The sequence below is a fragment of the Colobus angolensis genome, unplaced genomic scaffold (genome assembly GCF_000951035.1).
Source record: "Colobus angolensis palliatus isolate OR3802 unplaced genomic scaffold, Cang.pa_1.0 Scaffold159, whole genome shotgun sequence".
Lineage (NCBI taxonomy): Eukaryota > Metazoa > Chordata > Mammalia > Primates > Cercopithecidae > Colobus > Colobus angolensis.
The window spans coordinates 7179970-7196271 of record NW_012114699.1 but is presented as its reverse complement, the minus strand read 5'-3'; the positions used below and the strand labels follow the sequence as shown (position 1 = coordinate 7196271).

At 39.4% G+C, this 16302-nt stretch overlaps 2 protein-coding genes and 1 pseudogene across 3 annotated transcripts in view; 1 reads left to right on the top strand and 2 right to left on the bottom strand.

Moving 5' to 3' along the window:
• Window positions 1-16302, top strand: part of ENOX2 (ecto-NOX disulfide-thiol exchanger 2) — a 208663-nt gene that overhangs the window by 172126 nt on the left and 20235 nt on the right. The window lies entirely within an intron of this gene.
• LOC105508168 lies at window positions 6214-6820 on the bottom strand (annotated as a pseudogene).
• LOC105508170 (protein strawberry notch homolog 1-like) lies at window positions 10175-14695 on the bottom strand. Its single transcript, XM_011936983.1, is given in 5 exon segments — window positions 10175-11113; window positions 11116-11293; window positions 11295-12842; window positions 12844-14288; window positions 14324-14695. Coding segments are annotated over 5 exon segments (4176 nt in total). The 5' UTR covers window positions 14555-14695; the 3' UTR covers window positions 10175-10339.

The window sequence follows — 16302 nt, the reverse complement described above, 5'->3', positions numbered from 1 at the left end:
TGAGATGAACTGGAGATAGTAGATCATTGAGAAATGGGCAGAAGGGATTTGTATTCAAATTAGAGTTGAAGAAACTAGAAGGAATAGTAGATGGTAGTGAAGAGGTATTGGCTGAAGCCCTGAGAAAATTATTAAAGGAGTATGAAAGACAAGTGAAAGAAGAGCAAAAGGTTGAATATAGAATTTGGGGGGCTACCCACAATAAGGGAGAAGGAAAGAAAGAGGAGTTGGCAGAGGAGTTAGAAAAAAAGCAGTTCTGAGAGGGTGGAAGAAAGCTAGAAACAAATTGGGTTGTAGAAACCAAGAAAAGCTTTTATAGAAGTAAGTAGTCATTGACATTAACAGATGTTACAAAGAAAATCGGAATTGAGAGAAACAGTGCTGGGCAAGAGCTATTTTAGTAGAGTGATAGAGGTAGGGGCCAGAATATATGACATTAATAAAATAAAGTAAACAAACACCATAGGTCAAGAAGTTGGGTACTAAGCAAAAGGAAATATGGATATTACAAATGGCAACGAGAATAGATGAAGTTAAGGATTTTTGTTGTTGTTGTTGTTGTTGTTCAATAAAAAGGAAGGAGGCAATGGAGAGTATGAGATTGAAGATGCTAGAAAATAAAAGAGTACTTATGGAAGTGGAATCTTTGAAAAGAAGAAAGGGAAAGGATCCATATTCAAGTGGCGTTTACTTTAGAGAGGCGAGAGCCCTCTTTCTCTGAGACAAGAGAGGGGAAGCTGAAAGTGTATAGGTAGCCCAGTCTTCTCCATATACTAACAGATTGTTTATTAATCACAAAAATGATTTGGATATGAGACCACGAGGAGAAGGGAACTGATTTGGAATAAATGCTATGGGCAGTATGGAAGGAAGAAATCAGTGAGAGGTGAGAGACCCATCAGCAAGGGCCAACATGAGTATGTATTGATCTAGCTGCCTAGCTCTACAACTTCCTATAAGAGTTCTCTGTGACCCAGGATAAGAGAGAGTGGAGTCAAGTGACTGTGAGTTGGGGATTGGCATGGTAAGCCTGGCCAAAGGTTTTCAGGAAGCTGAAGCAATACAAGGCACTGAGGAGTTTGCACTGGGATCTATTCCACCAGAAAGCAGCTAATGAATTAGCTTAGTGAAGTTGGCCACTCTGTGAGATTAAAGATCCCAGCCAGGAAAGAGAGCAGTCTTGGGGTGATGAGAGGCAGTGAGGAAAATGGCAGATGAGAATTCTATGTTTGAGATGGGAATTTAGAGATCTAAGAGGGGTAACAATGAGGTTCCAGATGCATCCATGCTGGCAGAAGCCTGATTGGAATGGAGACAATAACCTGTAGAGGCAAAGGAAAGCAAGGCATTGTGAGGTCAGGAAACTCACTTGAGATTTTTTGCCTGCGCTGACCTGCAACCACCCCAATAGGTCTTATTCATATCATTTCCTGCTCTTTCTTCCCACTCTTTGTTCTTTTCAGCTTTTTCCCTTTGTGAATCTCTGTAACTCAAACTTTCTTATGAGCCTTGAGAGGAATGTTACCCATTCTTCCTTCTATAATTTTGTAACATTTTTGGCATCTCCTGTAATTAAGCTTTAAAAGGGTGGCTGACTCCCTGAATTTACTTCTACTAATTTTTTTTCTTGTTTTCTTTATACCATTGAAGAGACTCAGGCATTAATTTTTTAATGGCACAAAATCATTTTTGATCTTTTGTTGTACAGAAACTTGTCTGGGATTTTGCTGTTAGTGGCTCCTCTAAAAAGAGGAGTTCACAGCTGCCTTCATACTTTCATATTGCCACGATGAACTGGCAGCCTTCAGATCTGAGGAACAATTGTCATAAAGAGAAACATTTTCCCCACATAGGAAATAGTCATAAAAGAGAAGCCAAGAACTAATGATGGCAGGATATGAATACATTCACTGTATTATGCTCTTTAGTATCAGGACTGATGGATTCACCTACTCAAACATATTATTAAAAGGTAATATTGAACTTTTCAATGTTCTGGCAATATACAAAGAACTTCAACTTCAGAAATGGGCCCAATTAATATTAAGTCTGTGAAAGGAAAGACTTGGTGTCCTCATTAAAATGACAAAAAACCCTCATTTCAGAGAGTGGGAACTATATTTTGTAGGTAAGTTCCCCTCAGTAGCATTACAGGCGATCGCATTTTCTTTTGCTTGGTGACAGGTCCACACTGAGAAGATTATTATCTGCTCCCACTTGGCTGCAGGTATCCATCACTGCTCATCAGCATGCCCTTTCCCCCAGGACAAAAGCAGTCTCTCCTCATTTTCTCAGAGGGAAAATATTTTTACATTTAAACTGGAGAATACACCTCTAATCATTCTCCTAGATCTCTGCCCTTTTCTCTTCCATGTATCTCCATGTGACATGTAGAACATGAGCATAATTACTGACCTGCAGTACAAGAAGAAATAAAAGGAGGAAAATGAAATATCACTATTTCATATTGAGCCGTGTGGACTGCCAGAGGACAAACATGCAAACCAAAGCAGAAATAAATGATTGTTAATCTGTAGGAGTCACTTGATTTACAGAGTAACCTGTGTACTATTCAGCCAAACTCCAGCTCAAGATACTGTCCTTGGTACTCACCCCACAAGCAAAGCAAATATTTTTCTTCCTCTGTTTGGCAGATAGTTAGTATGCCTTTTTCTATAGAGTTTTGTATATAAAAATCATCTTCACTCTTAGCATCTTCTTTTGATGTTGTGGTTGTTAGTGCTTGTCTGATGAAAAGTATCCCAGCCACTGGAAGAGATGGCAAGGATAGATATTATTTGGAGTGCTTGGAATCCAAAAGACACAAAATCTGCATAACAACAAGAATTAAAATTAATAATAAAACCAATCATAAAATGAATATGTCATGCCAAAGATCTTTTTGTAAGTTTTTAAAACAAAGTGCAAGGTTTAAAACTGCTGTATCAGGACCATTGCATGGCCATCCACAGAAAACAAATGTGGATGCTAAGAACGCCTCAACAACACTGGTAGTAGAAGATATTTCTAACCAGAACCCTTCCTATCACATTGCCACTTTCTGCTTTGGATAGATAATCTGACCACAGCAGATTACATACTAGTTTTAGGAAAACCGCCATGTTCAAGGAATTAAATTAAACACAGCACCTCTCTAAAGGCAGCTTCCTTTTAGGAGTAGGGAATGTTTTCACGCTAATACGGGTTTTTTTTTCTATATATTTGTCTTAGTCCATTTTATGTTGCTGTAAAAGAATACTTAAGACTGGGTAATTTATAAAGAAAAAAAGGTTTATTTGACTCACAATTCTGAAGGCTGGAAAATTCAAGATTGAGTATTTACATCTGGTAAGAGCCTCAGGCTGCTTCCACTCATGGCAGAAGGTAAAGGGGAGCCAGTGTAGGCAGAGATCATATGGTGAAAGAGGAAGCAAGAGGATAGGGGAGGTGTCAGGCTTTTTTATTGTATTTTATTTTTGAAATGGAGTCTCGCACTGTCGCCAGGCTGGAGTGCTGTGACGCGATCTCGGCTCACTGCAACCTCTGACTCCCTGGTTCAAGGATTCTCCTGCCTCAGCCTCCCAAGTAGCTGGGATTACAGGCACACACCACTATGCCCAGCTAATCTTTGTATTTTTAGTAGAGATGGGGTTTCATGTTGGCCATAATGGTCTCAATCTCCTGACCTCGTGATCCACCCACCTCGGCCTCCCAAAGTGCTGGGATTACAAGCATGAACTGAGTCACCGAGCCCAGCCAGGCTCTTTTTAACAACTAATAGAGTCCGAATGCATCCCCCTCCCCAGGAAGGGCATTAATCTATTCATGAGGGATCCACCCTTATGACCCGAACACCTCCCACTAGGCCCAATACCACCACATTAGGGATCAAATTTCAATATGGGTTTTGCTGAGGAAAAATAAATCATAACCAAACCACAGCAATATTTCATCTTTGTAATGCACAAGTTCTTTCCATTCATTATTTAGAGGATGAATCTTCTCTTTGAAATTCCTTTCGATAAACCCTTCTTTCACCATTTATAGCTAATAATTTTTATGGTTTAATTCCTTTTTTTTTTTTTTTTTTTTTTTTGGAGACAGAGTTTCGTTCTTGTTGCCCAGGCTGGAGTGCAATGGTGCAATCTCAGCTCACCGCAACCTCTGCCTCCTGGGTTCAAGGGATTCTCCTGCCTCAGCCTCCCGAGTAGCTGGGATTACAGGCATGCGCCACTACACCTGGCTAATTGTGTATTTTTAGCAGAGACAGGTTTCTCTGTGTTGGTCAGGCTGGTCTCAAACTCCTGACCTCAGGCCTCCCAAAGTGCTGGGATTACAGGCATGAGCCACTGTACCCGGCCAGTTTAATTTCTGTCACTTTTCTTTTACTTTCTTCTACCCAAAGTTCTTCCCTATAAGTAATTAAGAAAATTCATATCTTTGTCAAATTGCCTTTTAACTGTCTTATACATTTAATATACAGATTGTAAATTTGATCCATTTTTTATTTTTATTTTTTCATGTCAGAGTTTGATTTAATCCTGCTGCAGACACATGGAATCTGAAAAGTTTAATGCAAATGGAATAGATTTCTTGGGATCTAATATTTTATAAATTGCCTGACGGCTTACCCTCTAAGAAAACTTATTTAAGAGAGGCAAATTATTTTGGGAGATGAGTATAAAAGGTAGTAGTAGGAAGTTAAGGAAAATCACCACTACATATTGCGGAAATGTATTGGAACGCAAATATGGCCCAAAGAAAAAGCTCCACTGAAAAAAAGTGTTGAATTCTAACCATAGAACTAGCACCCTGCTCCCAGGTCAATAATTTGAACAAAAAAAATAAAAAAGACCTTGCTCAATCCTGAGGTTAGTGAAGGAATATAGGAGAGTTGTGTGTTAATGTGACTCCTGAAATCAAAGAGCAGTACTATTCAAAGGGCATAAAGTCTTGATCTCAGGATCAAATATTCTAGACCTTGAGTCAAAGAATCTGCATTACAGTAGAAAAATGGGGAGTGCTTTATGCATGTGGATTGAGGGCACACCAGCAACCTACATGTTCAGCATTCTCTAAGCCATAATGACCATTCTCATCTCCCACTCAGGGCAGGAATAAGACTCTTCTCTTGCAGCGCTCAGATAAGTTGGGTTTCTTCTTCTTCTTTGCAAATAATAGGGAAACTAAACATTTATACCTATTGCACCCCCAAAGCTGAAAGCAATAAAGAATGAACACATACAGCAGGCTGTTAGATGCATCTCTGTTTAGGAATTGCCTCAACATTGGGTTTCTATTGACAGAACAGGGGAAGTTGCCTCTGACCTTCCTGAGGCTCCCATTGTACCTTGGCTTAGCAGCCCACAGTTAATTTTAAGTGGCAAAAGAAAATTCCTCCAGGATAAGAAGTTAGATTTCTACTAAAACAGTGTTCTCCATAGGGTATATGAGCACATTCAACTGTCACTAGAAAAGAACCTGAGGGCGGACACACGGTGCCTACTGCTAGAAATCTTGCAGTTAGATTAGAATGGAAGAGTGTCTGAGTTTTTAGGTAATTTTAGACGTCAGGATATGGCTGACAGGTTATGTTCAGGGCCTACGCTTGATACTCTCAAAATACAAACAAAAACAACTGCCTAGAGAGAACATCCACGTCCTAAAAGACAAAACATTTTAACTGGGTGAAGGGATGACTTAACTCGTGAAACTTGAGAACAGAGAACAACAATAAAAATAGTTTCCTTGAACATATTCAACTAGAAGGGCAAGGCATTTTCCTACATAAAACATTATAATTTTCCCAGTACTCCAAAGGTTTTTCAATAAATAATTTTTCAGTGAAAAGGCCTGGATCAAACCTAGAAGTGACACCGGTCCCCGACGAACACAAGTCACAGGTCCCTGTGCAGGTCTCAGGGTCGAGTCGTCCAAAAACACCAACACTGCCATGAGCCTGGCCTGTGGTTTCATCTTTCTCAAAGGGACCAGCTGGAGGGTCCAAGCTGCTTTACAGAAGAGTTCTATCTGGTAAGCCTGGGTGGTGAACGAAGCCAAAGATGACAACATAAGAAGTGGTCAAAGCCAAGGTTTCCTAGCGCTGCCTTTCTCTTCTTCCCACGGCCTGGCCTGAGTGCTGAAGGTGGGCCCTAGGAGGGGAGTTCTTCGGTGGGGCCTGCTCACCCAGGCTGGAGCAAGTCCACTGGCCTGTCATGCAGGGAAGAGCTCTGGCAGGCTTTCTCCATAGCAGTACTTTGCTGTGGGGTCCCAGTCGGTGTTCTCATGCTGCAGGCTCTGGGATGAGGTCCTGCTTTTGACCAGGCACAACTCCAAGTGATCTTTGACTGCCATAGAGAGGTTCTGGAATGCCACAGCTGCCCGGTTGAGGAAGTGCTCCAGGAGAAGTTGCTTGCTGGGCTGCAGGCAGCAGGAGACACAGTAGTCAGCAGCCGTTTGACCAGCAGCCATCGCAGCAGTACTGCTTTGTGCTAGAGACGTTGACGTTACAGCAGCCATTCACCAGCAAATCCTTCCTCTCACAAACGTAGCTGAGTTCATCTGTGATGAGGTGTTTCCCTTGAATGGAGTTGCGGCACTGATTGCTGGGACGACTGCTATTGCCGAAATTAAACTGCACTTTCCACGGGATGGGCTGATCATGGTCTTGAACCTGCAGGGGGATTCCCATCCCTCACTGCCCTCTCCGCCTGCTTGGAGGTGCTGCTGAGGAAGTAGACAAGCGCAGCCCAAAGACCAGGGCGAGAACCCACTTCTTCCGCAGAAGCCGGCGCCACACCATGGCTGCCAGGTTCACCATCCTGGCGCAGATGTGGGCCGCGGCGGCCGGGGCATGAAAGGCAGCAGGCCCCGCCCTTGGGTGCCGGGCAGCCCCATCCCTCCAGGCGGGCGCGGGCCCCAGGGCCTGCGGCCCAGTGTGTTTTGATCCATTTTAAAAATGTCTCTTTTTCCGGGCTTTTGTGTTCTGTTAGTGATCAAAAAAGGTATAAACTACAAATGTTTCTATTAATTTGGCGTGTAAACAGTAGAAACTAGTGGAATCATATTTTTTAAATCATAGTCATAAGCCTGAAACTTGATTTTCTAAATTGTATTTTCTGGACTACATTGAAACTAGTGTTATTGACCTCTTTAATACCTATGGAAAACCCACCATAATTATTTGGTTCTCATTAAAAATAAGGTTGAGGAGATGGCTCAAAATAAAAGCCTTGCCTTTTTACCTAATTAATGTCTACTCTTACACAATTTTTTGCTTTCCACTTCATTCTACCTTTCATTCTAAAGGTACTCAATGAATGTTTGTTGAGTGAATGAAAATCTGATTAAATATTTTGAAATAGGCTTTATGATTTTTGAACTTGAAAAATGTGCCCTAAACCATAAATAATTACATACAACCTAAGTTTCCTTCATTTTTTAAATTAATAAGTTTCTTTTTTAGAGCAGCTTATGTTCACAGCAAAATCAAATGGAAAGTGGAGAGTTTCTATATAATCTCTGTCCCTGTAGAAGCACAGTATCCCCCACTATCAACATCCTCCACCAAAATGGTACATTTTGTTACAATTGATTACAATTTGTTACTATTGATGAACCTACATTAACATATCATCATTACCTAAAGTTTATAGTTTACATTAGGGTTCATTCTTGGTCTTGTATATTCTTTGGGTTTTGACAAATTTAAAATGGTGTGTATCCACCATTGTCATATCATACAGAATAGTTTCACTGCCCTAAAAATCCTCTGTGCTCCACCTTTTCATCCCTTCCTCCTCACTAATCACTGGCAATGACTAATCTTTTTACTATCTCCAGTAAAAAGTTTTGCCTTTTCCAGAATATTACGTAGTTGTAATCCTATAGTATGTAGCCTTTTCAGATTGGCTTTTTTCACTTAGTAATATGCATTTAATTTTCTTTCATGTCTTTTCATGGCTTAATGGCTCATTTCTTTTTAGCACTGAATAATATATTCCATTGTCTGGATGTACTGCAATTTATCCATTCACTTACTGAAGGACATCTTCATTGCTTCCAACTTTTAGCAATTATGAATAAAGCTGCTGTAAACATCCATGTGCAGATTTTTGTGTGGACACAAGTTTTTAGTTCATTTGGACAAATGCTTAGGAGCGTGATTGCTGGATAGTATGATAAGAGTATGTTTAGTTTTGTAAGAAACTGACAAACTGTCTGCTTACTTTGGATTTAATTTGTTCTTCTTGTTTTAGTTTCCTCAGGTAAAAGCTTAGATTATTAATGTTAGAACTTTCTTTATGTCTAATAAGTGGATTAAATGCTATAAATTTCCCGCGTAAGTGCTGCTTTCACTGCATTTCACAAATTTTAATAACTTGTATTTTCATTTTTCATTTATTTTAAAATACTTGTGAATTTGTCTTGAGATTTCTTTTTTAATCTTTGTGTTACTTAGAAGTATACTGTTCAAGCGCCACATATTTAGGGAATTTCCAGCTGTCTTTCTGTTACTGATTTCTAATTTACTTCCATTGTGATCTGAGAACATACATTGTAAAATTTCTCTTCTTTTACTTTTTACGGTGTGCTTTATGGCCCATAATGTGGTCTCTCTTGGTTAAACTTCCATGTGAGTTGAGAAGAATGTGTAATCTGCTTTTATTAGATGAAATAGTCTATACATGGTAGTCTGTACAGTGGTTTGATGGTGGTGTTCAGTTCAACTGTGTCATTACTGATTTCTGTTTGCTGGATCTGTCCATTTCTGATAGAAGGGAGCTAAACTCTCCAACTATAATAGTAGATTCATGTATTTCTCCTTGCAGTTCTATCAGTTATTCGCTTGTGTATTCTAATGCTCTGTTATTAGGCTCATAAACAGTATTGGTATGTATTCTTGGAGTATTAACCCCTTCAATAGTATGCAATGCCCCTGTTACTCCCTGATAAATTTCATTACTCTGAAATCAGCTCTGTCTGAAATTAATATAGCCACTTCCACTTTCTTTTAATTAGTGTTAAAATGGCATATCTTTCTCCATCTTTTTACTTTTAATCTATATGCACCCTATATTTAAAGTGGATTTCTTGTAGACAACCTATGGTTAGGTCTTATTTTTTAATCCACACTGACATCTGTCTTTTTTTTTTTATAAACATCTATTATAGGCGAAACAAAACTTACCCATATTATATAGATAAGTGTCTATTCACATTTGTACATTACCATTTTTAACAGCTTGAGATAAACTCTACAATGTCTTACAACACATTAAACAATATTCAAGTCACTGAGTAACAACAATAACAGTAACAAAAAAACATACGGCAGAAGCCTCAAGTGTTTCCTCATTGTCTACAACTCAAGTATGGTTTCCTTTTTATGAGTGATAAAGCAAATTAAGCTAATTAAGTAAAAAACGATTGTTTGCAAGATGAAAGCCAATTTGTACTTCTTTCTAAAACTACCTTTAAGTTGAAAATGTAAATTTAAGAGTCTTATAGTCATTTCTGCAGCACACATTAGGAATACTATTAATACATTAAAATTAACTTTTAAGAATTTTATCACAGAAAAATGTATGTACTCATTACCTTGACCAGAAACCTAGGGCAGGGAGAAGAGGCAGGAGGGGTCTGCAGGATTTGAAGCAATACCCAGGTATAAACACTATAAAAATGCAATAACCAATGCTGTACATCTAACAAATGTTTCTCTCTGTTACTCGACTTCTGTGTTAATCTTGTTTACGCATGCTTTCAAAGACATGCACTGTCAGAACAAAAATTAGAAAATAACCTGAATGCATGATATGCAACCTTTCATTTCATGCTTTAATAAACCTATTAAGCTGGAAAAAGAAACCAATATATATTTTCTATATTTATAGACTCAAAACACATGCATCCGGGGATACCTCCCACAGCAATGGCATGGATGTACTGCGTTAACCCTGAGCACTGTATAAACATAAAGTAAAGCCAGTTTGGGAAGTTCCAAGCATTTTAAACCAAATGTGGTCTGTAGCCTTTAACACACTCACAAACAGACTGACACACACGCACGCACACATCCCGCTCTGCTCACCCAAAGTAAAAGCAGATGGGAAGTACCAGGGGAGAAGCAAAAGGAAAGACATATGTACCACCATCAGCACTGCTGATTTTCAGTTTTGCTATCTATTCCAGGTTTGTCCTTACTTCCAAAAAAACTAACTAGAGAGAGCACAACTGAAAAAAATATATAATTCTTTGGAAACTGTCTCTGATTTTTATGCAAATGATATGCTTCAACAGCATTTCAGATCCATCCATGTTGAAACCTGTCTGTTCTTTATGCGTTGCTCAAGTTGGTGATGCTCTGAGGGTGATGCTGTTGCCATAGCTGTTTCTGTTGAACCGCAAGCTGTTGAGACTGGTCTGAAGTTGATAGGAGATTTACAAGAGGAGACACACAATTTGCCAGAATGATCAAACCTACAATCCATTGCCCATCTTCCGTTCTTAGCCACACAATCTGCATCTTCACGTTTGTGCCACTGACAGATGCTAGAACACCCTCAACTTTTGTCCAGACACTCAGCACTGAACCACATAATACATAATATGTACGGCAACGAAGACCTATTTCACAAACTAACCCCAAGCTTGCTTTTTTGCAATTGCCGCGCCAATAAGCATGAGTACAGGTATCTGCAGATGAATTATACTGATCTAACCAGTGCATCAGGGCATCATCTGAGACGACCTTCTTATATTTCTTTTTTAGATCAGCATAAATTTCTAATTTGAGCTGTTTCCCAGTATTTGGTCGATAAACTAAGAAAAGTTTCTTTTTAGGATTCACTTCTTTAACTAAGATGGCCGTTTTCTTGTTGTTCCTTATTTGCAATGACAAGTAAAAGCCATCGTCTGGTCCTGTCAGCTCAGCCCAAATCTTGGTAGCTTCCTCCCATGACATTCCCCTCTCTACACTAATTGTGTATAATTCTACGTGGCCAGAGGTTGAATACCCTGGAGTCAGAAACTTTTTAACATCACTTTTCCTCACCTTTTCATCTCCAGAACCAAGATCTAAGATTCCCATATCATATCTTCCATTTTTTTTTTGGCATTTTGAACAACTGCAGTAAGTGTGTCCGCAAAATACTGAAATAATGCATTCTGCTGATGTACCTCCATGCCTAAAATTCTATTTAAGAATTTTCCTATGTTGTTATAATCTTTATCGAGAGGAAGAATTCCCGAGCAATCTTCTACATTTATCAGGCCAACTCCTATCAGTCCGTCGAACATCTTTAAAAAATTTTCCAGGATAGTCTGGAGGTGGTGACACCATAGGAGAATCCAAGTTTACAATGGATTTCATGACAATTTCTAAAGCATTTCTTCCATACTTATTATCAAAGTTGAACCTGCTCAGATCCCTAGATTCTGTTGCTCTTCTATCGCCATGTGTAAGTGCCCCCAAACTCTCAAGTCTTTTAGCAACAATAGATGCAAATCTTTGTTCTCCTGCCAGTTCAGAAATCAGAAAGACATATTCAGGAGCAGTCACTTGGTTTGATCTATGAGTTCGTCCGAATTGTTGAATTGCTCTGTCAGCACTCCAGGGTAATTCTAAAGTCATATGAACTCTTCGTCTTTGATTTTTAGCTCTCCTATCTGCTTGTAATGAAATACCTGAGCTGGCAGCTTCTGAGATGATAGCAATATTCTTATCTCCATCCATAAATCGCTGTTTTTCTGTGATGTTTAGTATTTCCACAGGCACATCAAGTTCAGATCTTGACTCATAAGATATGCTTCCATCATCATTGTTCACAACCTGTCCCTTGCGGCCGGTCATCTCAGCAACGTTCTCAGGGCCACCAAGTTCATCGATAAGTTCATCCAGGGTATTAGGGAGGAGGTTTTCAGCTAATTTTTCTAGCGTATCAAGCAGGTCTTTCTTCATCTGCTGAGCCCTTTCCACAGCATCCTGACTTGTTATAAGGCTATTGTTACTATTGATATTACTGTTAGCTGGTGTACTGTTAGGAGCAGGTGAGATAACTGGTGTAGATGAAAAACTAGGTCGTTTTGATCCAAGACCTGATGCTAATAAGGTACTTTGAATAGAATCTGGATCTATACTTTTCTTCTTTTTTTTCTCTTTGTTTTTCTTGTGGTCTTTTCTGATTAACCAGGGATCATTTTCATCATCCTCACTAGACTCATCTCTAAATGGGTTGAAATCGTCATCATCTCCAGAACTCATGTTTTTAGAGCTCTCATAGTCACTTTCTTCATTATCAGAGGCATCAGATTCACTTCCACTGTCATCAGAACTGCTACCAGTAAGGCCACCTACTTTTCGTGCTTTTTTGGCTTCTCGAGTTATTTCTTCACCTTTCCGCTGCTTTATTTTATTTTCTTTACAAGGACTATCCCTTGGTGAACTGTTGTTACTTGGAGCTGTCAAATCGATTCCTAGCAAACTATAAAGTTTTTTCCTGTCTGGAGCAGGAAAATGTTTTTCAATGAGTGACTGCAACACACCTTTGGCAGTTGAAACAAAATCATTCAATTCTCCCCCACCCTCTTCCAAAGCTTCTAATGTTCTAGCTTCTCCTGTAGACTGCAGACCGATTACAACACATTTTCCATTCTTGATTTCCTCTCGAGCTAGTTGTACAACCCTTTTAACTTTGGATGCTATGCATAAGTATTTGAAGAACCTCTGGTGAGCAGACCAGAACTGACCCCACATGGACTTCTTCATTCGTTGCTCAGCATCAATCAGATCTGCAGCTTGCTGAAACCGCTCTCTGGCGATGACCCACAGCTTGACGGCTGTTATACATTTTAACATAGCTCTGAGAAAGAAGAACTTCCTCAATTTTGAAGGTCACTCCAGTAAAGCTCAGCTGTCGAGCAATGTACGTTCCTCTAAGCTTCATATCCATAGCAACTATTTCCATGGCACCAACTCCTCTCCGTTCTACTGCTTGAATAAAATCACTGAATTCTCTAAATGGAGTACCCTCACCCCATATGCCAAGACGGTTCATATAGGCCATGTTGCGTGGTTCAGAAGCACCAGTTGCACTAGCATAAACAACTCTGGCTTTTGGCAATTTGTTCTGAAGCTCTAAAACTGCTAAGCCTGTCTTGGTTGGCTTTGAAGAACCAACAGGACATAAGTTTTTGGCTTTATGACACTCATCAAACACTATCGCTCCATCGAAGTCATCACCACACCAGTGCAGAAGTTGTTTTAACCTAGTTTTGTACTTGCCGCCAGACTGGCTTTCACCAATAAGTGAAGAGTAAGTAGCAAAAATAACACCCTTTTTCACACTCCCATTATGTTTGGAAGGAATTTTTCCATATTTAAACTTATTTAATGAATGAACCAAAATGTTTTTTGCTCCAATATCCCTTAAATCTCTTTCAGCATCATACTTTAAGTCATTTGAAACACTAAACCACAATGCTCGTTTTCTACTCAACAAATAATTTTCATAGATGATTCCTGCTATCGTCCTTCCTTTTCCTACACCAGCACCATCACCTATTAAGAAGCCAGCACGATCTCCATTAGGTAGGGAAGTTTCATGTTGCTGGGCTGCATATGTAATTGCCTCAAGCTGCAATGCTGATAACCAGCCATTATCAATGGTTTCCTCAGCAATGGATGTTTTGTACCAAACATCAGGAGGAGTAACACTGGATAAAGAGCTGGTTTCCACTACAGCATCCGGATGATGCAGGCCAATTTTTAATTTTATTGGCATGTATTCTGCATAGGTTTCTGCATGACCCATTTCTTCTTCATCTTCATCTTCTTCCTCTGGTTCATCATCATCTTTTACAACAGGGACCTTCATGGTTGGGGAAAAACTCCTAATTTTCATGTCGTTTATCCACATTCTAGCTCCTTCTTTATTAGAAGATTCTTTCTTTACTATACCATTGCTTACATCAGTAGCTGCTGTTGCTACTGGCTGAGCAATATTAGCAGGTGACTTTAGTTTCATGAGTTCATTAAGACTAATATTTTTCAGTAGATCCTTCAGCTGAACTTGGTCTTTTGAAGGTGCACAAGTCATGGCATTTCGTACTATTGGTGCTGAGACTGACAGGCGTGTGCTTGCAGTAGTCTGGATAAACTTAGTTAAAGTGATGGTTTGCCTGTTGGTTGTTACAGGTGGTGTTTTAGTCATTACAATTGTAGATCCCAAGGGTGGAAGATGATTTATTTGATTCAGCACAAATGTTGTAGTAGATGGAGGCTGCTGCTAGACAGAAAACAAAAAACAATACACCACCTCACATTTAATAGTGCTGGAGTAGGTACAGCCTCTGGTTCTTGTTTAACAGGAACTGCTGCTTCGGTCTCCAAACCTAGTTCTAATGCACTAAATGGCACTGACTGCTGAACTGATGGGGTAGGCATCGGAGTTGCAAGCCCTGAATCTCCACCATCAATATCAAAGAGGTCATTCGGACTAATTCCACTCTCACTCAAAGCAGCAAGCAGTAAATCTTGCCCTGGTTCCACCATTTTCCCCGCGCGACCCGGCGCCAGGACAGCTCCTCCTGGGAGGTGCGAGTTTGAAAGACAGGAGGCGACTGGAGCGGAGGCGGCGGTGGCGGCGGCAGCAGCGGCGTCCGGCTCTGCCTAACTCCTCGCCGCCATCTTGACGCCCCTGACATCTGTCTTTTAATTGGTATACTTAGATCAATACTTTTTAAAGTGATTATTGATATAGTTGGATAAATATCTACCATATTTGTTGCTATTTTCTTTTGGTTACCCTTGTTTTTTGTTTCTAGTTTTGTCTTCTGTACTTGTTCCGCCTTTGTATTTTTAATTGAACATATTATTCGATTTTTTTCTCCTTTATCATATCATTTATACTTCTTTTTTCACATTTTTTAGTGGTTGCCCTAGATTATATATGTTTACAATTAATTCAAGCCCACTTTCAAATAATGCTATACCATTTCATGGGTACTACAAGTATCTTATAATAGCAAAATGCTCCTGATTCTCCCCTTCCACTTCTTGTATCATTGCTGTCATTTTTTTTCACTTGTCCATAAGCATACATAAATACATACAGGAATACTTCACCTCACAGATATTACAGGTTCCACTTCAGACCATTGCAATAAAGCTAATATTGCAATAAAGCAAGTCATATGAATTATTTGGTTTCCCAGTTCATATAAAAGTTAAGTCTACATTATACTGTAGTCTTTTAAGCATAATGCCTAAAAAAATGTACATACCTTAATTTTAAAAGACTGCATTGCTAAAAAAAAATGTGCTAACTATCATCTGAGCCTTCAGCAAGTTGTAATCTTTTTGCTGGGGGAGAATTTTGCCTTTATGTGGATGGCTGCTGACTGATCAAGTTGGTGGTTGCTGAAGGTTGATGTGACTGTGGCAATTTCTTCAAATAAGACAATAATGTATACTGCATCAGTTGACTCTTCTTTTCATTAAAGATTTAGCTATAGTATGTAATGCTGTTTGATAGCATTTTACCCACAGTAGAACTTTTTTCAAAATCGAAGTCAATCCTCTCAAACCCCATAACTGCTTTATCAACTACATTTGCGAAATATTCTAAATCCTTTGTTGTCATTTCAACAATGTTCACAGCGTCTTCATCAGGAATAGATTCCATCTCAAGAAACCATTTTCTTTGCTCCTCCATAGGAAGCAACTCCTTGTTCATTAAATTTTTATCCGGAGGCTCCAGCAATTCAATCCTTATCTTTAGGCTCCACTTCTAATTCTAGGTGTCTTGCTATTCCCACCACATCTGCCGTTACTTCCTCCACTGAAGTCTTGAACTCCTGAAATTCATCAATGAGAGGTGAAGTCAACTCCCAAACTCCTGTTAATGTTGATACTTTGACCTCCTCCCCTGAATCATGAACGTTCTTAATGGCATCATGAATCCTTTCCAGAAGGTTTCCAATCTACCCAGATCCATCAAAGGAATCACTATCTATGGCAACTATGGCCTTATGAAATAATTTTTTAAAATAATAAGACTTGAAAGTCAGAATGACTTCTTGATCCACAGGCTACAGAATGGATGTTGTGTTAATAGGTGTGAAGGCAACATCTGTCTCCTTGTACTTCTCCATCAATACTCTTGGGTGACTATGTGCACTGTCGACAGCAGTAATATTCTGAAAAGAATATTCTTTTCTGAGTAGTAGGTCTCAACAGTGGGCTTAAAATATTTGGTAAACCATGCTATAAACAGATGTGCTGTCACCCAGACTTAGTTG